The sequence below is a fragment of the Oncorhynchus kisutch genome, linkage group LG5 (genome assembly GCF_002021735.2).
Source record: "Oncorhynchus kisutch isolate 150728-3 linkage group LG5, Okis_V2, whole genome shotgun sequence".
In the NCBI taxonomy this organism is placed as follows: Eukaryota; Metazoa; Chordata; class Actinopteri; order Salmoniformes; family Salmonidae; genus Oncorhynchus; species Oncorhynchus kisutch.
This window is the reverse complement of record NC_034178.2, coordinates 36,872,950-36,897,891: the sequence shown is the minus strand read 5'-3', so window position 1 is coordinate 36,897,891 and position 24,942 is coordinate 36,872,950. Positions and strand designations below refer to the sequence as shown.

General features: G+C 41.8%; 1 protein-coding gene across 2 annotated transcripts in view; it reads left to right on the top strand.

The window, feature by feature from the left end:
- LOC109890191 (chemokine-like protein TAFA-1) overlaps positions 1-23,464 on the top strand; it is a 266,121-nt gene extending 242,657 nt beyond the window's left edge. For both annotated transcript variants that reach the window (XM_031825011.1, XM_020482167.2), the window contains exons 4-6: positions 10,300-10,424; positions 12,020-12,110; positions 21,715-23,464. In XM_031825011.1, the coding sequence (XP_031680871.1) occupies positions 10,300-10,424; positions 12,020-12,046 (152 nt within the window). In that variant the 3' untranslated portion in view covers positions 12,047-12,110; positions 21,715-23,464. The remainder of the gene's footprint in view (positions 1-10,299; positions 10,425-12,019; positions 12,111-21,714) is intronic.
- The last annotated feature ends 1,478 nt before the right edge of the window (positions 23,465-24,942 follow it).

Sequence of the window (24,942 nt, the reverse complement as noted above, 5' to 3'; positions counted from 1 at the left end):
GTTTGTTTGGAGCCTGCGGGCCCCTGTTCAACTCCGTGAGGGATTATAGACCTGTGTAGTCAATGTCCTGTGACTGTCCCCTCAGTGGTGGGGTGGGGCATGGTGGGGTGCGCTGGCCCAGATGGAACTCATCCCCAGGTCTCCTATTATTAATGCTGCATCTACGATGAGTAACGATGCTGCTACCCAGCCGGGCTCATCTTACCCTCCAGTGGATACCTGCTGTGTTTGTCCCATAGACACAGACACACACACTCAGCACCCTATCTTCCCAACACGTGCACCAGGACTCCTGTACTGAGTGGCAAGACGTAGAGATCGATTACTCTCCTTTGAGACAGCATCCTGGGTGTATTAACTGTCATTAGCATCAAACCAGGCAAACCCCTCAACAGAACAGAGAAAAGGGACTGCATTATGATAAAACAGTTCCACTTACATTCTTTTATATGTAATATTTACTCCTTTGTGGATATGCGAGATGTGTATTTGTGTGATTCTTCCTTCGGGATTGGTAAATGATTGGGGTATTTATTAATGCATGGGAATGTGGTGGTTGTGTTGGAGGCTGGTGCCTCACATACTCGATGGGGGAGTGCTGTAAGCTTATCCCTGCATGGGAATTGATTATTAGCTTTGACAAGTGGAACTACGTCCCAGTTATGTCAGGGCCAACAAGGCTTTTAGTGAGGAACATCCCTTTTAACAAGTCAAACACTCAGGCTTATTTCTCACAGCCCATGCTAGGCCAATGCAATATGCTCAAATTAGGCGCCTGTCACTGCACCACTGCCTTAATCCTGCTATGAGAAACGCAAGCGCAAGCGCACAAACACTGTGCACATACTTTTTACACACACACACACACACACACACACACACACACACACACACACACACACACACACACACACACACACACACACACACACACACACACACACACACACACACACACACACACACACACACACGCCCAGAATGCTGTTTGCACCATGCCACAGACAGCGCACATACTATTTATACGGTAGCAGTGATGATCTCTTGTCACAAGTAATACACACATACTTTCTCTCATACATACACATACTGTACAGTACACACACAGACACACATTTATTTTCCCTCTTGGGCATATTAAGTGTGGTGCTAGCCGCTGATGGAGAATAAACCCTTCTGTTTGGCTGCGGGCGGGTAATACTGAGCATGACAGGTTGTCATGGTACATTTGAGCAACGTCCAGGGGAAAACGACACATGGACGCTAGCTACTTCAAGGGTGGAAAGAGATGCCTGATTCCTCCACACACTCTGCTGATCAAAAGAACCATCTAAATAGCTGCAGAATATCAAAAGCACTCGGACTAAACTACATAGTTTGAAAAGGCCCTTCAAAAGACAGTCTTTTCCCTACGCAAGGCCATTACCATCATTAGTGATATCAATGTTTCAAAGACAATACTTACTTCATTATATCTGAAGATGTGAAATGCTACATACACTGAGTATACAAAACCTAAAGAAGACCTGCTCTGTCCATGACATAGGCTGACCAGGTGAATCCATGTGAAAGCTATGATACCTTATTGATGTCACTTGTTAAATCCTCTCCAATCCATGTAGATGAAGGAGAGGAGACATGTTAAAGAAGGATATAGAAGCCGTGAGACGATTGAGACATGGACTGTGTATGGGTGCCATTCAGAGGTTGAATGGGCAAGACTAAATATTTAAGTGCCTTTGAATGGTTTGTGTCAAGAACTGCAACGCTGCAGGGTTTTTCATACTCAACAGTTTCCCGTGTGTATCAAGAATATTCCACCACCCAAAGGACATCCAGCCATCTTGACACAACTGTGGAAAGCATTGGAGTCAAAGTGGGCCAGCATCCCTGTGGAACGCTTTCGACACCTTGTAGAGTCCATGCCCTGATGAATTGAGGCTGTTCTGAGGGCAAAAGGGGGTACAACTCAATACTACAAAGCTGTTCTTAATGTTTGGTATACTCAGTGCATTTCATAATATGATGCAGCAGGATCATCAAGAAAGGCAAGAATAAAATAATTTTCTTCTACTGTACACACTGCTCAGACTATACAGAGGAGATGTATTCTTTATACACACACACACTTGTGCTGGCTGTGTGTGTGTGGATGCATTAAAACAATGCTTCAGACCTGGCTTTCCACTATTACCTTGCCTCACGGTTGACAGTGCAAAGTCTAAATCCAATGACATCTAAACAAAGTCACACAAAATGAACATCAAATTCACTTATTGGAAGACCTCTGTCTTTCCCAACATGCTTTACTCAGTTATAGACCCACTTGTGATGAGTAAGCCTGCAAGGCCTCAACCTGGTGCCAATACAAGGTCAGCAGAACAGGGCAGTAGCTCCTGTAGAAGAACAGTGCCTCCTCTCTCGCTGCACCCTGGCCGACAGGAGCAAAGTAGAAATACAAATACTAAAGGCTGCATGAGTCAGAGTTTTTTAAATGTATTTTTGATGTATTATTGAACGGAACCAGGTAGCTAATGTCCTCCAACTTTGTTGCATTCCGCAAAACTCTTCCACAAAAGCGGACATCATTGGACACTTGACAATTCAACTGACAAGACAGGAAGTGCTCAGCCAGTCATTCAGCCAGCCAGGGCTATTCTTTGTGTTCCACGCTCTGCATAGTTCCACATATACTACTTCACGTCTGGACACTTTAAAGTTCCATCCATTGTCAACATTCTTTTTGCAAGAGCAATTTGTACAGGTTACAATTGACAAGTCATGGGAACTTCAAGAACTCTCACCAGAGGTGATACAGTTCTACAACGACCACTCAGGCACACTTCAAGAAGAAAAAAAAACACTTTCAGAAGCACATACACATACAGTGGGGAGAACAAGTATTTGATACACTGCCGATTTTGCAGGTTTTCCTACTTACAAAGCATGCAGAGGTCTGTAATTGTTTATCATAGGTACACTTCAACTGTGAGAGACAGACTCTAAAACAAAAATCCAGAATATCACATTGTATGATTTTTAAGTAATTAATTTGCATTTTATTGCGTGACATAATTATTTGATACATCAGATAAGCAGAATTTAATAAATGGTACAGAAACCTTTGTTTGCAATTACAGAGATCATAAGTTTCCTGTAGTTCTTGACCAGGTTTGCACACACTGCAGCAGGGATTTTGGCCCACTCCTCCATACAGACCTTCTCCAGATCCTTCAGGTTTCGGGGCTGTCGCTGGGCAATACGGACTTTCAGTTCCCTCCAAAGATTTTCCATTGGGTTCAGGTCTGGAGACTGGCTAGGCCACTCCAGGACCTTGAGATGCTTCTTACAGAGCCACTCCTTAGTTGCCCTGGCTGTGTGTTTCGGGTCATTGTCATGGGCGGCAGTGTAGCCTAGTGGTTAGAGCATTGGACTAGTAACCGAAAGGTTGCAAGTTCAAATCCCCGAGCTGACAAGGTACAAAATCTGTCGTTCTGCCCTTGAACAGGCAGTTAACCCACTGTTCCTAGGCCGTCATTGAAAATAAGAATTTGTTCTTAACTGACTTGCCTAGTAAAATAAAGGTTAAAAAAAAATTTTTAAAAATGCTGGAAGACCCATCTTCAATGCTCTTACTGAGGGAAGGAGGTTGTTGGCCAAGATCTCACGATACATGGCCCCATCCATGCTCCCCTCAATACGGTGCAGTCGTCATGTCCCCTTTGCAGAAAAGCATCCCCAAAGAATGATGTTTCCACCTCCATGCTTCACGGTTGGGATGGTGTCTTGGGGTTATACTCATCCTTCTTCTTCCTCCAAACACGGTGAGTGTTTCATCAGACCACATGACCTTCTCCCATTCCTCCTCTGGATCATCCAGATGGTCATTGGCAAACTTCAGACGGGCCTGGACATGTGCTGGCTTGAGCAGGGGGACCTTGCGCGCGCTGCAGGATTTTAATCTATGACGGCGTAGTGTGTTACTAATGGTTTTCTTTGAGACTGTGGTCCCAGGTCTCTTCAGGTCATTGACCAGGTCCTGCCGTGTGGTTCTGGGCTGATCCCTCACCTTCCTCATGATCATTGATGCCCCACGAGGTGAGATCTTGCATGGAGTCCCAGACCGAGGGTGATTGACCGTCATCTTGAACTTCTTCCATTTTCTAATAATTGCGCCAACAGTTGTTGCCTTCTCACCAACCTGCTTGCCTATTGTCCTGTAGCCCATCCCAACCTTGTGCAGGTCTACAATTTTATCCCTGATGTCCTTACACAGCTCTCTGGTCTTGGCCATTGTGGAGAGGTTGGAGTCTGTTTGATTGAGTGTGTGGACAGTTGTCTTTTATACAGGTAACGAGTTCAAACAGGTGCAGTTAATACAGGGAATTAGTGAAGAACAGGAGGGCTTCTTAAAGAAAGACGAACAGGTCTGTGAGAGCCGGAATTCTTACTTGTTATTAGGTGATCAAATACTTATGTCATGCAATAAAATGCTAATTAATTACTTAAAAATCATACAATGTGATTTTCTGGATTTTTGTTTTAGATTCCGTCTCTCACAGTTGATGTGTAACTATGATAAAAACTACATACCTCTACATGCTTTGTAAGTAGGAAAACCTGCAAAATCGGCAGTGTATCAAATACTTGTTCTCCCCACTGTACATTACACACACACACATACACTCACACACGCAAATATACACTTTTCAAATTCCATAAATACAGGCTGTAGTCCCTGGGTAGTCATTATGAGTGTAAAATCTTGGACATGTAATAATTGAGTGGCCAAACAATAGTGTCTGTATAGCTAATCAAGAGCCAGTCTGGTACTGTGCAGAGCTGCGATTAATACAAAATAATGGCTTGTGAAACTGACCTCAGATCTAGGGTCTCTGTCTCGGCCCCTCCATAATCACACACCGGCTTCATTATTCCAGTTCTGTTGACCTTCCCCAGCCTTATTACTGCCATTACAAAATGGCTAGTCTCCCTGGGACTTCAGCCAGGCTCATCTCTCTGTGTAAGGACTGATCAGGCCTCTTCATTAAAACAATCAGCTCATTATACCCAGTTTGGGGGTTTGTTACTGGTCTGGTGAGATAGGACTCCCATGACTGATTGATTTGGAAATGAATGAGTGATGGGTTAGAGACACAGACACCGATTGTTGAGGTACTGTATATTGATTGGAGAGTAGAAGAGTGCTTCTGACTATTAGAGGCTGGAGGGACATGGTGCCAGACAGAGGGGCACTGGAGGGCCAGAGGGGCGTTAGAGAGAGGCAGAGGGAGGCAGGGAGAGTTCCCCGTTACCCAGTATTTTACTTTAGGTGTACAAAACCTAAAGTAAAATACTCAAAAACAAAACTTAAGAACACGAAGCATAGAAATAGCGCAGATAGAACATATCTACCGCTTCTTAGACGTGCTTTAATTGAGAATGACAGATCTATAACTTTCTATGTGAATTTGGTCAGGTCACCCAAAAATGTACACATTGCAGCTTTAACTATCCATTGAAACTTCAGGCATGCCCTCAAAACTCAACTGGGACAACATTCAATTATGTTCGTTCATCTGTCAACGTGTTCAAACATTGTGTAACATTGTGTTACCTGTCAGACATGTGTTAGGTTCAATCTATCACACACTGTAACTACCCCTGTGTGGATGCTTGACTATAGGGACGTCATCTACAGGTCAGCATGCAAGGGAGCCCTTGAGAATCTAGACATGCTTTATCATTATGTCATTCTGTCAGGTTTTCCCCTTACACCTCTCATCATATGCGTTCTAAACTGAGTTTACAAAACATTAAGAACACCTTCCTAATATTGACCTGCACCCCCTTTTGCCCTCAGAACAGCCTCAATTCGATGAAAGGACTAACACAATTGGTCTCTACAAGGTCTTGAAAGCGTTCCACAGGGATGCTGGCCCATGTTGACTCATGCTGGCCCATGTTGTTCTGTATTGACTTTGTGTTTGTCATAATGTCCCTGTGCTTCTGTGTTGTGATGTCTGTCTTGTCCTATGATTTCAATGTTTTTTTGTTCATGTATTTATTGCACCGCACGTCACTTAACCTCAATGTAACGCTGGATTATGCTTTAAGAGATGTAGAAGAGATGTCAAGTAGAACAGAGGTCTTCACGGATCCACTTGTACCAAGGGGGTCCGAATCCAGAATTCTAAGTATTGTCACGCTCTGAGTCTTATATGATTGTCACAGGTCTCAGGTATGTGTAGTTTTAACTGACTTGTCCAGAAGGATCCATACAGATCCAAACGCGACTGCAGCAGTAGAAAGAGAGAAATTGTATACTTTATTCTGCTGCTCTTGCTTTTCATGAGAGTGACGCATGGCCCGTGTAGGTTGTTGTTGTTGTTGGCCAATCATACGTCATCAAAGTCACTGAGCCTCCATGTGTGGCAAAAGTTAGGAGATATATAATCAATGGAACATGGAATTAAAATTATGGAATTAAAAGTTAATGGAGATGGATAGGCAGTGGTGTAAAGTACTTAAGTAAAAATACTTTAAAGTACTACTTAATTCATTTTGGGGGTATCTGTACTTTACTATCGATATTTTTGACAACTTTTACTTTTAATTCACTACATTTCTAAAGAACATTTCTAAAGAACATTTTCCCTGACAGCCAAAAGTACTCGTTACATTTTGAATGAAAATGGTCCAATTCACACACTTCTCAAGAGAACATCCCTGGTTTTACCTAATGCCACTGATCTGGCAGAATCAGTAAACACAAATATTTTGGTTGTAAATTATTTCTGAGTGTTGTAGTGTGCCTCTGGCTATCTGTAAATAAAATAAAAAATACAATTGTGCTGTCTGATTTGCTTAATATAAGGAATTTAAATGATTCATTATTCATAATTATTAATTATTTTACTGTAACTTTGGATACTTAAGTATATTTTAGCAATTACATTTACTTTTGATACTTACTACTTTTACTCAAGTAGTATTTTACTGGATTACATTATTATTTTACTAGGTGGCTTTCACTTTTACTTGAGTCAATTTCTATTAAGGTATCGTTACAACAACCAAGAGCAAAATGTTAGGCTGCTACTTAATATTCTGAATTGAGATGTTGTTGTTTGTAACTGTGTAGGACGAGAAAGTGCGTGCAGCCTGAATTAGTCTAGCTAGCTAGCTTAAGTAGCTCCTCCTGGTTTGATGCAGTCAAGACAGGTACAATGTAATCATATTGAATGATAAATAACCTAGATTTGGCAGCTATCTACTATTGCGTCTTCTCCCTGCTCCCCGTGTCACTCACTCACTCACTCACTCACTTACTCAGAGTAGTGTCAGTCAATTAAGTCAGTTAATTGACTGACACTACAAGTCAGTTACAATTACACATACCCGAGACCCATGACAATCATATCAGACTCTCAGACCCGTGACATAGAAAACGTTTTGGTCCCATGAAGACCTCTAATATAGAATTTGATACATCATGATTGTGCCAATGATATTTTATTTTATTTTATTTAACCTTTATTTAACCAGGTAGGCCAGTTGAGAACAAGTTCTCATTTACAACTGCGACCTGGCCAAGATTAAGCAAAGCAGTGCGACAAAAACAACAACACAGAGTTACCAATGGGATAAACAAACGTACAGTCAATAACACAATAGAAAACACAATGTACATTGTGTGCAAAAGTAGTACGATTTGGGAGGTAAGGCAATAAATAGGCCATAGAGGAAAAATAAGTATGACAGACAGACAGACATTTTTGTGATGACCAGGCCTTGCACTGTAGGTAATTTACCCAGGGACCACCGTCCTGCTTTAATAATCCACATCCCCTCCATAGTTCTCGTCAGGAGAGGAGGGGAAACAGGAGGGGTCATGAAGTCGCTGTGGTTGTGACTTTAGTGTTGGTAGTGGGAAAGGCTGAAAGGGGGAGGTAGGGGTGGAGTGGACGTCTGGGTGGTGAGGAATGGATCCCAGCCCATAGAATGGAACTTTTCCAGCTGCCATGGTCACTGAGAGAGATGTCCAGGCCTGGATTCAATAGATCTGGAGCTCCATATTAACCCGGAGCCTCTCCTTTAGCCCCTGTGGCTCTCTGACTCCCTACACATACTGGATCACACAGAAGGGCTGCCAAGTTAAGGCCTGCTATTTAAGTTGGGTTCAAATTGTATCAGTTTAGCTTTTACGATGATGACCTTAGGAATGAGATGGAGAAGTCTGCCACTATCTGCCACTGTCTTATCAATAGACATCTTGTCTCTAAGGTACTGTAACGGTGGTAGAAATGACTTGGAGCTATTTATATATCTGGCACAGAAAGCCATTATGCTGTTTATAATAAGGGCAGAGTTAGTGTCTCCGAGACATGTACGACAGGCACATACAATTGACTGGCCCTATAGAAATGACTAACACAGATGTAGACGCTCAGCACACAATGTGAGGAGAAATCAATGTTTCATGGAGTATAGTAAATACCATTCATCTTTCATGCAAATTACAGGTCATCTTTCAACCCCTCTGGTGAAGCAGCATTTTAATCTCAGCTCTCCCTCTCTCTCCTTCTCTTTTCTCCGTCACTGTCTCTCTCTTTTTTTTTCTTTGCAGGTATTACTTTACCATTTTCAATTCAGTGGATTCTGCATTGAAAGTGTTGAATATAAATCCTTCTCAATGTTTCCAGGTTCTGCTGTTCATAACAAAAATCAGGAGGTAAGTAGAAAACAGGCTCATTGCAGCACAAAATGATCAGACGCGTCGCCTGGAGCACCAGACTTTATACAGTTGATGGTGTTTGTCCAGCTCAGCCCTGGCTTAACTAGAATAGCATGGAAACAAACATTGCAGCATCTCAGCAAGACCTCATGGTGAGATAATGTTTCCTGCCATCACACATGGGATTGCTGTGTGATTAAGATGGGATGCATATTTAGTGAAGCTACACAGTGTGTGAGAAAGACGGGGAGAGAGAGAGAAAGAGAGAGAGAGAAAGAGATATGACAGATGAGTGTGTGGTAATTGCTGTATGTGGTGAACAGCCACGGGGGAGCCTATGGTTAATGTGTGTTTGGTTGGTGTGCGGAGGAAGATAACGCTTTGCTCTGGGCTCTGCTAGCTCTGGTAGCTTCAGCACACAGTTAGGCCATCTTTAGGGGGAGGGGAAGCGTCAGCCTGGGATTGCTGATACTTCACTGAGGAGTCTCTGTGGTTTCTATAAAGCCAATGCAGCGACTGTATGAGTCAGTTCTTCTCGGAGTGTGTATGTGTCCAGTGTTTGAAAAGTAGGCTACAGTTCAGCCTGTTCTTGCTCCGTATGTTGCTACAGTTTGTACCACAATGCACAGGAGCTTTACTGTGCCCTGCATTTTTGAAGGAGGTCCTTACAAAGACGTGCTACCCTGTAACCTTGGTTACTCAGATTACCAGAAAGGTGAAACAGGATGTGAGTTGGAAAACCCCAATATGACTATCTTGACTCAGAAATTCATACTTCCAATCCTATCCAGTTAAAGGGGAATGGAAAACTTTAGGAAGGTAAGCTAAGCAAAGAGGTGCATTTAATCTAATGCTAAACATGTGCATTTAAAAGAAAATAATAATAAGTACAGTAGTACAGTTCTGGGTGGAAAGAAGATCATGCAGGACAAACACCAGACTGGCTCATTGCCTTCAATGGGAATGCAAGACATTTCTATCACTGAAAACAGAAGCATAACAAAACATGGGTGACACAAAGCACATACTTTCTAGTCTGAATGTCACAGAAACCACTGTGAATTCCTGTGGCAGACATGCAATAGGTGCACACGCACAGGCAGACGTTCACACACACAAACACACCAACATCTCGATGAGAAGACGGGAAAGAACCTTATTTGTTTTGTCTAATAGCTAGAGGACGTATTTTGTAGATGTTAATGAGAGGCAATTAGTTTTGATAAAAAATAAGATTACTGCTTCTCCATGCAATGCTACTATATCAAAACAAAATAATGATTAATCACTGTTTGGGCAAGACATTATTGTCAACTGCGAGATTCATTTCACAAACTGTACAAATTCCTCTGAGCAAGGAAGGATGAGAAAAGATTCATTTAGAAACGTGTGTGGGTCTTATCACCATAGTCTGTTCACTTGAGGACTTTTTCATCATACTGAAAAGCTGGAATTATCCTCAATGTGTTTGTGTCTGTTGCCCACGCCTGTGTACCAATATTGTGTGTAATGACAGGTTGGACTAAGCCCTCTCTCTCTGTCTCTCTCTCTCCCCCTGGCAGCGTCCATTGTGATTGGGAAGTGGTGGTGTGAGATGGAGCCGTGTCTGGAGGGAGAGGAGTGTAAGACTCTGCCTGATAACTCTGGATGGATGTGCTCCTCTGGGAACAAGATCAAGACCACAAGGGTGAGACTCTGCTATGGCACTAGACAACACACACATCACACTGAACACAGCACGCACACATCACATATACACATCAACACAGCACACACAGACTACTCTCTCACAATGGCTATGGATGTGTCAGATAAGCTATGTGAATCTGTTGGTTAATTGAGTCGTGGTGAGAAGCCCTCACTAGAAAACAACAACAACAACAACCACAACAACCTATCAGGCTGTAAATATAACCCGAGTGACCACAGCTAGACAAGACAGTTCTGATATAAACGCTTTGGTACATCCACTGGTATACTGTGGTAGGTGCTCATCTCCTTTCCCATTCCTGTCATTTGGGTAATCGTCTCCTGAATCGTCTCCTGAATCGTCTCCTGTTATTTCATATGAAGAACCCTACATTTTTAAAACTCAAGCAGAGTTCAGTGGGAATAAAGTGTACACTTGACACGTATTGTGCATGTGTTTGTTCTAGTGAGGTGGGCTTTTTAAACTGTTAGCAGAATATCCAATGACCTGCGCCAGAAAAGTGTAAGCAAGGCAGTGAAAAACAGCGTGTTTTTGCCTAAGGGGTAAACTCTTTTAGAAGATAAACTTAAGAGCAAGTGCCTTTCCACTGCCAGGCAGTGTGTAAAAAAACAAGATGAAGAATCGGCAGTAAGAAATGAAAATAATAAAAGGAATAAAGTGAGCTCATCTAACACTCTGTGACAGGTTGATCGGCAGATTTGTATTCATTCTATGGGTGCAGCCTCCCGCTTCTCTTAGTGATTCGTGACCATGACTGAATAGAAATAGAGACTAATGTGATAATGGTGACAGGAACAGCCAGGGAAGGTTAGACCACACAGGGTTTCTCAAGGTTGTTCCGCTTGCTTATGCAATACACAGTCTATACTTGCATGCTATTCCAAGCCCTAAAAGCGAAAAGAAGTTGACCGGATGGTACGATTTTGCCAGCCTGTCAAGGTAAGCAAACTTTAAGAACGCCTCTCAGAATGCATTCTTTGGACAACAACGTGAAATGCGTTTCATAAGTTGGATGTAACCTTGGACGAACCCTCTCGTTGCCAAGCATATTTCCTAAAACAGTGGTTCACAAACCTCTCCTTGGGGACCCCCTACCGTCCTATGTGTTTGATCTATTCCAGAGCTAGCACACCTGATTCAAATTGTCAACTAATCATCAAATCCTTGGTCGCCTTGCTCTGCTCAGACATTGCATGCATCAACCAATGGTTGCGTGACACGTCATCGACTGTGCCGTCGGGCAGCAGATTGCTAAAACATATGATATGGTTAGCTGATACCTAATAAACGATCTATCCAGGCACCCGTTCAATACATGAATCAGGCAAGCTAATTCAAGGCCACAACAAAATGTTGAAATGTCTGGCCATCCCCGAGGAAAGGTTTGAGAACCACTGTCCTAAAAACACCTCATATGAATCAATTACTATGTGCAGTGCTAGAAGTGATCTGAAGTCAGTGAACAGGAAGGGCTCCTGTGTGTGTGCATTAGGGTCAGAGGCAAAGGCTCTACAAAAGGATATACTCCTAAATATCCACATCAACATTTTCTCTTGACCCTCTCTTTGCAGAACACTGCGCCATACTCACCTTTTTAGCTCTGGAAGCAAAATGCAGAGGATGCTTCAACAGAAACTGAGCTGCATTCTTGCTTCTGTAAAGGTTAGTCTCTCTCCAGCTTTTCTTCATGTGCACTTCATTAAACAACTATAGGAGTGTGACTGACTGACTTATGTTCAATGGCTTCTCATTAATTCAAATACTCAGTGAAAAATATTCAACTGTGTGTGTTTACAGAATGTGCATAATTAGGCAAAATGACACAAATACTACGCGCTCTCCCTTCCACTGAAGATTACAGTAAAACAAACACAGCACATGCAACACGCGCAATATAAATTATGTTCGTCAACAATTTCAAAACTATCTCATGTACAGTACCAGTCAAAAGTTTGGACACACCTCCTCATTCCAGGGTTTTTCTTAATTTTTTACTATTTTCTACATTGTAGAATAATGAATAGTGAAGACATCAAAACTATGAAGTAACAAACATGGAATCATAGAATCATTGGCGACTCCGGGATGTTGACCGTCTAGGCAGAGTTGCAAAGAAAAGCCATATCCCAGACTGGCCAATAAAAAGAAAAGATTAAGATGGGCAAAAGAACACAGATACTGGACAGAGGAACTCTGCCTAGAAGGCCAGCATCCCGGAGTCGCCTCTTTGCTGTTGACGTTGAGACTGGTGTTTTGCGGGTAATATTTAATTAATCTGCCAGTTTCTCAAACTAGACACTCTAATGTACTTGTCTTCTTGCTCAGTAGTGCACCGGGGCCTCCCACTCCTCTTTCTATTCTGGTAAGAGCCAGTTTCACTGTTCTGTGAATCGAGTAGTACACAGCGTTGTACGAGATCATCAGTTTATTGGCAATTTCTTGCATGGAATAGCCTTCATTTCTCAGAACAAGAATAGACTGATGAGTTTCAGAAGAAAGGTAATTGTTTCTGGCCATTTGGAACCTGTAATCAAACCCAAATGCTGATGCTCCAGATACTCAACTAGTCTAAAGAAGGCCAGTTTTATTGCTTCTTTAATCAGAACAAAATTTTCAGCTGTGCCAACATAATTACAAAAGGGTTTTCTAATGATCAATTAGCCTTTTAAAATGATAAACTTGGATTAGCTAACACAACGTGCCACTTGAACACAGGAGTGATGGTTGCTGATAATGGGCCTCTGTACCTGTGTGTAGATATTTCATTAAAAATCAGCTACAATAATCACTTATACTTACAAAGTCTACACTGTATTTCTGATGGATTTGATGTTATTATAATGGACCAAAAATTTGTTTTTCTTTCAAAAACAAGGACATTTCTAAGTGACCCCAAACTTTTGAACGGTAGTATATTTATGCAGGCCTCAACCCCTCCCCTGAGAGCACTTGATTCAGTATATCATGCGGCCCTCAGGTTCATTACCAATCAAAAACATTGATCACATCATTGTGATCTCTACAGCGTCATTGGCTGGTCGTCATTGACCTTGCGTAGGCTTAAACACTCGTATACACTGATTTAAAAAGCCATACTGGGTAAAATGCCACTTTATCTCTGTTCTTTTTTAATCAGGTCAATAAATAAATATAAATTACAGTCCCATTCTCAATTGCTTTTAACAGTACCAAGAAATATAACAGGTCATGGTAGAAATAGTTTTAGGTACTCAGCTCCGTGGTTTTGGAATTCTCTCCTGAACATTTTAAAATTTGATGATCTAGTCACATTGGTGGAGTTTTAACACTTGATCGATGTAAATATCACAAGTGTAATTGTCTTTAGGACAACTGTTTTCTAGTCGTGACATTCGTGTTTTGTTTTTACGTAATATGTAATTGTTGTACTTGTATGTGTGTCTATAGTTTTTTTTATGTTGTGTTAGTATATGTAAGTTGTTTTGTCTGAAACTCTGTTCCCCTGCTGCTATTGGGAAAAGTATTGTTATCTCAATGAGAAAAACCTGTATAAATAAAAGTTAGATAAATACAAATATAGAAATAAAAAAACAGACACATCTCAACAAATGTTCAGAGGAGACTGTGTGAATCTGGCCTTCATGGTTGAATTTCTGCAACCACTACTAAAGGACACCAATAATAAGAAGAGACTTGCTTGGGCCAAGAAACACGAGCAATGGACATTAGACTGGTGGAAATCTGTCCTTTGGTCTGAGATCTTTGGTTCCAACTGCCGTGTCTTTGTGAGAAGGAGAGTAGGTGAACGGATGATCTCTGCATGTGTGGTTCCCACCGTGAAGCATGGAGGAGGAGGTGTGATGGTGTGGGGGTGCTTTGCTGGTGACTCTGTCTGTGATTTACTTAGAATGCAAGGCACACTTGACCAGCATGGCTACCACAGTATTCTGCAGCAATTCGTCCTCCCATCTGGTTTGCGATTAGCGGGACTATCATTTGTTTTTCAACAGGATAATGACCCAACACACCTCCAGGCTATGTAAAGGCTATTTGACCAAGAAGGACAGTGCTGTATCAGATTACCTGGCCTCCACAATCACTCAACCTCAACGCAGTTGAGAAGGTTTGGGATGAGTTGGATGGCAGAATGAAGGAAAAGCAGTCAACAAGTGCTCAGCATATGTGGGAACTCCTTCAAGATGTCTGGAACAACATTCCTAGTGAAGCTGATTGGGAGAAGCCCAAGAGTGTGCAAAGCTGTTGTCAAGGAAAGGGTGGCTACTTTGAAGAATCTCAAATATAAAATTGATTTTGATTTTAACACTTTTTTGGTTCCTACAGGATTCCATATTTGTTATAGTGATGTTTTCACTATTATTCTACAATGTAGAAAATATAAAAAATATAAGAAAAACCCTTAACTGAGTAGGTGTGTCCAAACATGCATGCCGCCTGTCAACACACGCACGCACACACACACACACACACACACACACACACACACACACACACACACACACACACACACACACACACACACACACACACACACACACACACACACACACACACACACACACACACACACACAGCCCTGGCCATTTGCTGTTCTGGTCAGATCAGTGTGTAATAGTAGGATCAGTCCCTATCTCTCATCCATTCTCTCCTTTGTTTCATGTCCTTTGCTACTGGGTACTGTGTAAATTAGATTACTGTGCATAGTCCCAGTCTGCCAATCCCATTATGAATTGCTCATCTCGGATGTGTGTGTGTGTGTGTGTGTGTGTCTGAAACCCTTGGGTATGTCTGTCTCCTGCCCCTCTTGTTGTGTGGGTTGTTCTCAGAGGCTGCTTTATGTCCTGATCTGCCTCTAACATGGGGCATTTAGACAACTATCAGCGGACAGCATAGACAACAGACCATTTAAAAGGGTTTTATTTCCCTCTCTGTATTCCTGTTTTAATTAACATCTTTCATTCTTTCTGCATTGAGGGCAAATAACCTCATCTGTATTTGTTTCGTTATACTCCAGTAAATCCTACAGGACTTTCTTCCCCCCTTTTCATTTCACCTGCAGGGTTTCATTTGGCTCTGAACAGCCTCAGTGAAATGCAATCAGGCACTCCCCCCCCACACACACACACACAAACACACAAACACACAAACACACATAAATACATCAGCTTTAATACTTGTTTTTTAAATTGGCCTGAACGTAAGAAGCTGACAAAGCGAGTGCCTGACAGCCTTTTTTTCTGTATTTTTTCTTGCTGTCTTTCAGGGGGGGAGCCCTACTTGCCTGTACTCTATCAGCAGCAGACAAGGCAGGCCTTTTGTTTGAGGAAGTCACAGTGAAGGGAACTGGGGAGGGACCCCTCCAAACACACGCCCAGCATAGATCCACATTACCCGCTCCATTGGCTAAATAGATCAATCCATTTCTTCTCACGCCATACAATTACATGGAAAAGGGAGAGAACAAAAAAAAGCTGAAATGTAACATCTTGTCTTCATTCTGCTTACCTGCCCCTTTTGTTATAAGGATCTAATTATGTGAAGGCTTCAATATAATCAAGAATCCCTACCAGACAGACAGTACATGTCACCAGACAGATTGACTGTTAGCCCAGGATCATTCATGGCTGAGAGAAGAAGAAGAAACTGATTAACAGCCATTTCACTAATACTTTGGTAGTTTCCTAGCTGTTGCCTCAGTATGTAAATTCAGTATATGCTTTGCTGTTTCAAGAGCCACATGTTGTCTATTAGAAGTACCAGAAGGCACCTTTTCAAGACAGTCACAAAACACAACAGGATATATCCCATCTGGGAGGCTTGTTCAGAGCAAAGTGCAACAGACCAATCACCATCAAATGTGTTGAATGAGATAAATCATAAATCAATTGATCAAATGAACAACTGTCACCACTCCACACAGTAAAATCATGTTTTCAACATACACTACCGTTCAAAAGTTTGGAGTCACTTAGAAATGTCCTTGTTTTTGAAAGAAAAGCCCATCAGAAATACAGTGTAGACGTTGTTGTAAATTACTATTGTAGCTGGAAATGGCAGATTTTTTTATGGAATATCTACATAGGCGTACAGAGGCCCATTATCAGCAACCATCACTCCTGTGTTCCAATGGCACGTTGTGTTATTTTAAAAGGCTAATTGATCATTAGAAAACCCTCTTGCAATTATTTTAGCACTGCTGAAAACTGTTGTTCTGATTAAAGAAGCAATAAAACTGTCCTTCTTTAGACTAGTTGAGTATCTGGAGCTTCAACATTTGCGGGTTTGATTACAGGCTTGTTCTGAGAAATGAAGGCTATTCCATGCAAGAAATTGACAAGAAACTGAAGATTTCGTACAACGCTGTGTACTGTTCTACTCCCTTCACAGAACAGTGAAAACTGTCTCTAACTAGAATAGAAAGAGGAGTGGGAGGCCCCGGTGCACAACTGAGCAAGAGGGCAAGTACATTAGAGTGTCTAGTTTGAGAAACAGACACCTCACAAGTCCTCAACTGGCAGATTTGTTAAATATTATCCTTCAAAACACCAGTCTCAACATCAACAGTGAAGAGGTGACTCCGGGATGCTGGTCTTCTAGGCAGAGTTGCAAAGAAAAAGCCATATCTCAGACTGGCCAATAACAAGAAAAGATTCAAATGGGCAAAAGAACACAGACACTGGACAGAGGAACTCTGTCTAGAAGGCCAGCATTCCAGAGTTGCCTCTTCACTGTTGGTGTTGAGACTGGTGTTTTGCGGGTACTATTGAATGAAGCCTTCATTTCTCAGAACAGTCAATAGACTGACGAGTTTCAGAAGAAAGTTCTTTGTTTCTGGCCATTTGGAGCCTGTAATCGTACCCACAAACGGTAGTGTATATTTTTTGGGGTAACAGTTTACATTAACCATCCGTCCGCATTTTGCTTTCATAATAATGACATGACAGCTGATGTAAGCTTAAAGGGGTAGTCTACAGTTGCTACATACATGTTTGGACTTATAAATGAATGATATGCACCCATTGATTGTTGAAGAATATACTGCAACTTCTAAATGCCTTATGAGCTTAGTTCAATTGTCATACCCCATCAGAACCCAACATTTTATCTTGTTTTACTCCAATGTTTTTAAACAAAGTAAGTGTAAACATGTACTGTAGCCTCAAAACACGGTTAGAACTAGAATTGTGATATCATGGATGGTCAGTCATTGCGTACATACCTCCGTCTATGAATTTGAGAGTGGTTACATTTATCCAGCCCCATCCCTCCACTTTCTAATTGTTTCAACTGCTGATTACTGCTTTAACTGTCTTCAAAAGTAGACAAAGTAGAAGACAAACTTTGGCTTTGTAGTGGGGTAATATTTGATATGTGTATATTATACTGTGTATAACTCACACGCGACCTGTGATAAGACTATGTCATTTGTACATTAACAAAGTGTATTAGAAAGTATATCTGACTCCATTTAGCGTTATAGTACAAAGAGATGCGTATTACACCAGGGGCCTAGAAGCTTCGGAAATTAGAATATATCACACAAACTTTCGCCAATGGACAGGATACAGTATAAGAGAGAGAGAAAAACAGACCTTCATTTTATTTATAACATCTGAAGGTGTGAAACCTACCACCATTGACCAATCAAACAATACCAATACACATGGTTAGCAGATGTTATTGCAAGCGTAGCGAAATGCTCTTGCTTCTAGATCCGACAGTGCAGCAGTATCTAAGAGGCAATATCTAACAATTCCACAACAAAACCTAATATCTAACAAATTCCACAACAACACCTAATACATCAAACATTTCCGTAAAAAACAACAACGATAAAGCCTTGTGTTCTTGTTTTTTATTAATTTTTTCGTGCTGTTGGTGTTAGGTGCACTTGATTCAGCACCCCTAGCACCGGGGACGCAAAGTGTTCCCATTTTTAACCATTACATGTATCTGAAGGTAGAACTCCACCTACCCAGCAGTCCCAGATAGCAAATCAAGTGCACCTATAGGCCTACCACTGACCAATCAGATAGCTCGTAACACTGTGTCTGCACAGTGTCTGCACAATGTAATAGGAAGCATCGAACGCACAGCAAAGTTCATAATGTGAGATTTCAAAAGTTTTCAAACAATGAGTGGAGACTCAACGAATACAGCAAATAGCTGCTGTGTTTATGAGTAAGTTCATGTTTAAGTTGTTATTCAGCACTGCCAACACTTTGTTCAACAGTTTAATAGTTCATAAAATGCACGTTCTCCCAAATTCCACTCACACTACAACCAGCACTGCAGCTGCAATGAATGAGTACAGCAAAGTGTTTTCGATAAGCTTGCGTTGTTGTTATTTGAGGCGTGTCTTTGTTAATATCGAGGAGTTTTTCAACAACATAAATTGATGCACGAGGCAGAAATACTGCAGCTGGAAGACTGTGTCCCCTTTTCTCAGCGGAAGGAGAGAAGAGGGATGGTGAATCGGGTAAGAGGCAGCCTCACCGTTGCTCCCTCCCCTCAAACTGACTATCAGATGCAGGCCATCAGTCCAGTGAAAAGAAAAAAGTGAATTATTATGCTCACTCAGCTGTTTGTCACAACTAATACAACAAATGATCTATTACCAGTGTGGTTATACACCTTAAATGTTGAAATATAATTTCTAAATTGTCTTAGAAGAACAACATTGTCAGGACAATTCAAGCTTAGCCAGTATGCAGTGATAATGTATTGGGCCTACAGACTACTGCACAAACCAAATTGCTGCAGAACTGTTTTTAATTGGTTAATGTTGCATAGGCATCCTTTTTTTTAAGTCATGTTATTTTTTTTCTGAGCGTTAGATCTCGGCTTGCATTTTGACTCAGAAAATGTTAGTGACCGCTGCTCTAGAGAGAGAGAGATACATTTTGGCCCTCAGAGGGGGGGAAGGGCGTACTGGTCCATAAAGCATTGCCATTTGTGTTTTGCTGCACCATTTGCCATGCAGCCCCAGGTGACAGAGAGACATAGTTTAGGGCCGAGCCTGCAGTGTCATAAAGGAATGTGTCATAAGCTGACATCAACTGCCTTCACTGTTTATGTCCTCGGTCATATCATTCTCATAACAGTGTTATGTAGGCTTTATGATGGAAGGTTCATGTAAAGTGGTTCTGCTTGCTTCTACTCTTTTTCTCTATACCCATTGTCAGTGTCACATTAAATGGATCTTGATGTATGTTGTTGTCGTCTGGAGTTTTCTGTTCCTTGGGGGGGTTTCGTTGCTTTTCAAAGAAGTTCCTCAACAAATGGAATGGATGTGTTCAGCACTTAACGAGAAACAGAAGGAAAGAGAATGTCTACATGATTTCGCTAAGGCAATTGTCCTTGGCTCTTTTTACTTATTGATGTCTATGCAAATTGCATTTTAATGTGGCCTGTAAATTAGAATGCAGAGGGCTTCGTTTCCAACAGGAAAAAAAGTTTGGGAATCCTTTTCCAATCCATCCCTACCTGCTGCTGGGGACAGAACAGAGGACAGCTGAAATGACAGCATGTGCATATAATGTAACAAACCTCTGTGGGATTCAGTCTGTCTCTCTGTGGGAGAAGCAGGCGTAATGACAACTGTGCTTGTTATATTAGAGGTCACTTTCTGCTGGAACAAACTGTGACATTTGGCCATTCATTGGTTGATAGAGATAAAACAGATGCAAATGCTGGACAGCTTCGCCCTGAGGATTAGCTCTCTGACCAAAGGGGCTAGTTCTGTATAGAGAGAAGAGAAGGGGGAGAGTACACGTGGTACCTGCTACTGTAAGGCTGTGTCCTGGTAAAGAGAAAATTGCGTCAAACTACATTTGAATGGGAATGATTGAGTCGTCATGCTACACTAAGTCAGACTTTTCTATATGGTGTTTATGGTTGTGAATGTTGTCTAAAACTATCTATATCACTCCAGCTTTGAAAAAAGGTGGCACTTAATCTTGAAAATGTTGAATGTCATCACAATGTTATACCATGATAGTGAACCATAAAAAACGATGCTAACATAGGACTCTCTGACAGGAGAGTTGGGTTGACAGAGGTGGTGCACACAGGGCCACTAACAAACTGCATGAACATTCTGACCTGTCAGAGAGAAAAGCTATAAGCCTCCACATCATTCTACCATCCACCCCCACAATTTCCAAATTACGACACAGACCTATTAGTATGAGCTGTGCCCAGGGCCCCGAGGGGTCCCCCAGGGTCCTGTCCCTGTCTCAATCACACACACACACACACACACCTGGCTGCCACCACCAGCAGAGACCTGTGGATGGAAATGTCATTGTGAGCAGTGTGAGGGCGAGACCAGAGCCACTCGGTTTTTACCATTTTTATTAGCTCCACATTGTGCAGGGTGTGTCCCCTATTCTCTGTCCTAATTTCTGATTCCTAAACAGGATTTATCAGAGTCAAAGTTTGAGATTGATTGCCGTGAATGTTGTTGATTTCGGTAAATTAGCATTTTTAGTTAACATTTTTTTTTTTATATCACATTTTTGAGGAGATGTAAAACTTTTAAATTATATATTGAGAAACACTGTCAACATTGGAAAACATACCGTGTGTGTAACCAAGACGAGACAAAGGGGATGCAGCAGGTAAAGATGGAGCAGTCTGGTTCATCATGAACATACTGAGCACCTCATTCAACACTCTGAAAAGCCTTCTATAGCTGCCTGAGGGCTGCACAATGTGCCATTGAAATCCAGCCAGATTCACGACTGACACTAAATAAGAGTTGTTGAATTTAAGCCACAGGGAGACAGTCAGGCTTACGTCCCTTTTAGCAGAACCAAAGTCCCTTCACTGCGCTCAGATAGACAGGCTGTAATACTGAGAGATGATTGGCTGGTTCTGTTTGAGGAAGCACAGGCTTCTCCATGATGTTGATCATGGGTACAGAAGTGTGAAGTAATAAAGCAGAAAATATGCCACAGTGATATTACCCAGAGCAGACAAACACAGCATGGAAACACACCAAGTTTTTTGCAACGACACTCTCTGATATCTCATGGATGAGAATGTACCTCAGTTTCGATGTTGCTCACTCTCACAAAAGCTGTCTGTTTTTTAGCAATAACAGCAGAGGGGAGGTGAGAGAGATGAGCCTCTCAGTTCAAAAGACCTCTTGTTTTGACATGTGGAATGGAGAAATTCCTCGGGGTGTAATCCTCACGCACTTGTATGCCTTTGTTCTGTCTAAGTGTGTGTGTGTTTCTCTTCTCCTCTTCCCTGTGTGTTTCAGATTCACCCCAGGACCTAACAAAGAGCTCCCTTGCAGGCTCCGAGCCAGGATCCCCTCCCTCCGAACGGACTAAAACTATTACATCAACTGGATTACCTGTGACTGCAAAAAAAGGATATCCTCCTAGATAAAACAGCTTCGCTCGGGTGGTGCCAAGGATTTTAGACCAGACTAATCCCTTTTTGATCAATGAGCCTCACGTCGGGACTCTCCTCCACAACAACCACGGCCAATTTCCTACATGCTCTTTTTTCTCCCTTTCGAAACTAAAACAGCTTAGCAGGGGTTATTTAGAGGTTGTAAAAACGTTATTTGAAGACACTAACGCCTTCCCAAAGGTAAACTGTATTATCCTCACTGAGCCTCAGTGCCACTGAGCAAGGGATCCTACAGGATCAGTGGCACGTTGGAGGGACATTATGTGGGGATCGATTGAACCTTTTTCAATAATCCTTGTCATCGGCGTCCATCTTAGAAGCGACATCTCAGCATGCCAGCTTTGTTGTGACTGTGCAGAGCCTGGGCAGTGACCCTGACTGCTGTCGACTCTGCCTACGCAACGCAATACCCACAGGAACAACAACAACACAGCGCTGATTAAACAGACACTCAGAGGCCACAGGGGTCAACCCAGGGGCCCATAGTCACTGTCCATGATTGACATGTCATTCAGAACTGTTCTTTGTTGGCACATTCTATGTAATTCATTGGAGCTTTTTCTTTGTACATAATATACTTGTGTGTATATATACTGTAAATACAGGATAAAAAAGGCAGTTTGAGGGCTCTCTTATACAGTAAACATATCCTGCAAGGAGATCCTTCCATGGAATTCTTCAGTTCTATCCCTGATTATGAAGTACAGTGAATTCCTAGTCAAAGGTAGTGGTTGAATATGCTCTCTGTGTATAGGACTGTTTGCAGTGTTTGATTTCATTGAGGATCTCTGGAATAGACTTTGCGGGACCATAATGAGAAAGTATTGGTCTCATTCACCCTTCAGTGATGTGCTTGGAAAACAGGAATCCCTGCAGCTTCTGTAAAGATTATTAAACCACTGTACAGAACTGCCTCACAAAAGAAACAAGCATCAACAGTGACCCAAGTCCTCTTTTTTTGTTATAAATTATCGATAACAACAGTGCAACTGGGTCCAGTATCTGAGACTTATTTTATGTCCTGTGTCTGCTATTGAGAATGGTTGTGGACTTGACTTTGCTTGTTGTGCGTAGATTCCACACTGACACACTGAAAGACTTCCCAGTGGATATTTAGAAAAATACATTGAGAAAGTATTGGACACATTGAACAGACATGCAGTACCTTCACTAGATATACATACAGTCTTATCAGAATTAAAGGGGTTTTCTATAATGAGTTTCCTGTCTCCCTTTACTAAAAGTTTACTGTTTTAATGTGGGTGCTTTTTCTTGTGGTGCGTACATTCATAATTTCCTCTAAGTGCCATCTATATTGTGAACAGATACATATTACACCATTTGTCTGAGTCAACACTCAGTCAACAACACTTTTAACAAGTATTAAAATATGCATACACACAGATATGCTCAAAAAAACACACACACACACACACACACACACACACACACACACACACACACACACACACACACACACAAATTAGTGTGTGATTGTTCATTTACACAACTCCCTTGGTGCCAAAGAGAATTTATCAAAATAACATATTCAATGAATTTATGCAATTACAATAAAGATTTCCAATATCGTGCCCAGCTATATCTGTTGATGCAGAGTTGTCTCATCTCCCTACAGACACACTTTTGTATATTAGTCATTAGGAAATTCTGCTTTTTTGTGCCGTTTGGTTCCTCACTGCAGTCACAGAAGGTATCAAACTGACAGACACATCAATCTCCCAGCGGTCTTGCCAAAATCACACAGGAAGATATGCAGAGAGAGAGATGGAATGTGTGTTTTCTCTTCCTCAATGAGCTGTTCCCATTCCCCTCTTTGTTTGTTTCATATCTAATAGGATTCAGAGCTTCCTGTGGTGTCATTGTGTCTGTACAGAACAACATGACTGAGTGTGTATATTGCAGTGAGAGGTAGAGGAGCGGGAGAATCTAATGTTTCTAAAGGGGAGATATGATGCTGTGACATACTGTGAAGATTATCCTTAAATGCATGAGGATGTACACATCATAGGGGTTTTCTCTCCTTGTTTATGCAGGTTATAAAGTGGCTTGTGTTTAAAGGGTGCTCTTGGATAAGTGCTAGAAGAGAAGTAGAGATATGTTTGTTCTTTGTTCTCGTTTATGCACTCCACTCCTGTGCAGAGATGATGGAGTCATGCTGTGGAGGGAGGTCTTGCTCCATTTTAGGCGGAGTAGTGCTGAATGCAACCTGCATAGATAACAGACCTCGGTTCTCTCCCTCTCCACATTATTATTACAATGTCACAGGCGACACGTCAATCACGCCCCCCAGCCTCCCTCTGAGAAGCAACCATGTCTGCATCAACCTGTACCGCTATTCTACAGCCGACAGCATGGCAGCTGATGGAACACTACACTGATGGAACACTAATACTGATGGAACACTACACTGATGGAACACTAATACTGATGGAACACTAATACTGATGGAACACTAATACTGATGGAACACTAATACTGATGGAACACTACACTGATGGAACACTAATACTGATGGAACACTAATACTGATGCAACACTAATACTGATGGAACACTACACTAATTGAACACTAATACTGATGGAACACCTCACTGATGGAACACTAATACTGATGGAACAATACACTAATTGAACACTAATACTGATGGAACACCTCACTGATGGAACACTAATACTGATGGAACACCTCACTGATGGAACACTAATACTGATGGAACACTACACTGATGGAACACAAGTGATAACGCCCAAGAAGCTGGTGTTTGGAGGATATATTGGCACGGGTGTTGTTAGGCCCGAGACGAAGTCGGTTGCCAGAGACGCGACCCAGTCGTTCAGTCTTTTTGTTCTGTATCTATGGACGATATCCAGTCGTTCCATTTTAAATGTTCTATTGCCATACTGGCTGGCAACGTTCTTATCCCTTGCCTGCTAGCTAGCCAACTAAGGATAACTTACAGTCACGTCAAACAGTGCAGACAGAATAACAACAGTAGCAGCATTTGTTTAAGCTGTTTTCAAGTTACATTTATTTGTATAAATCCATAAC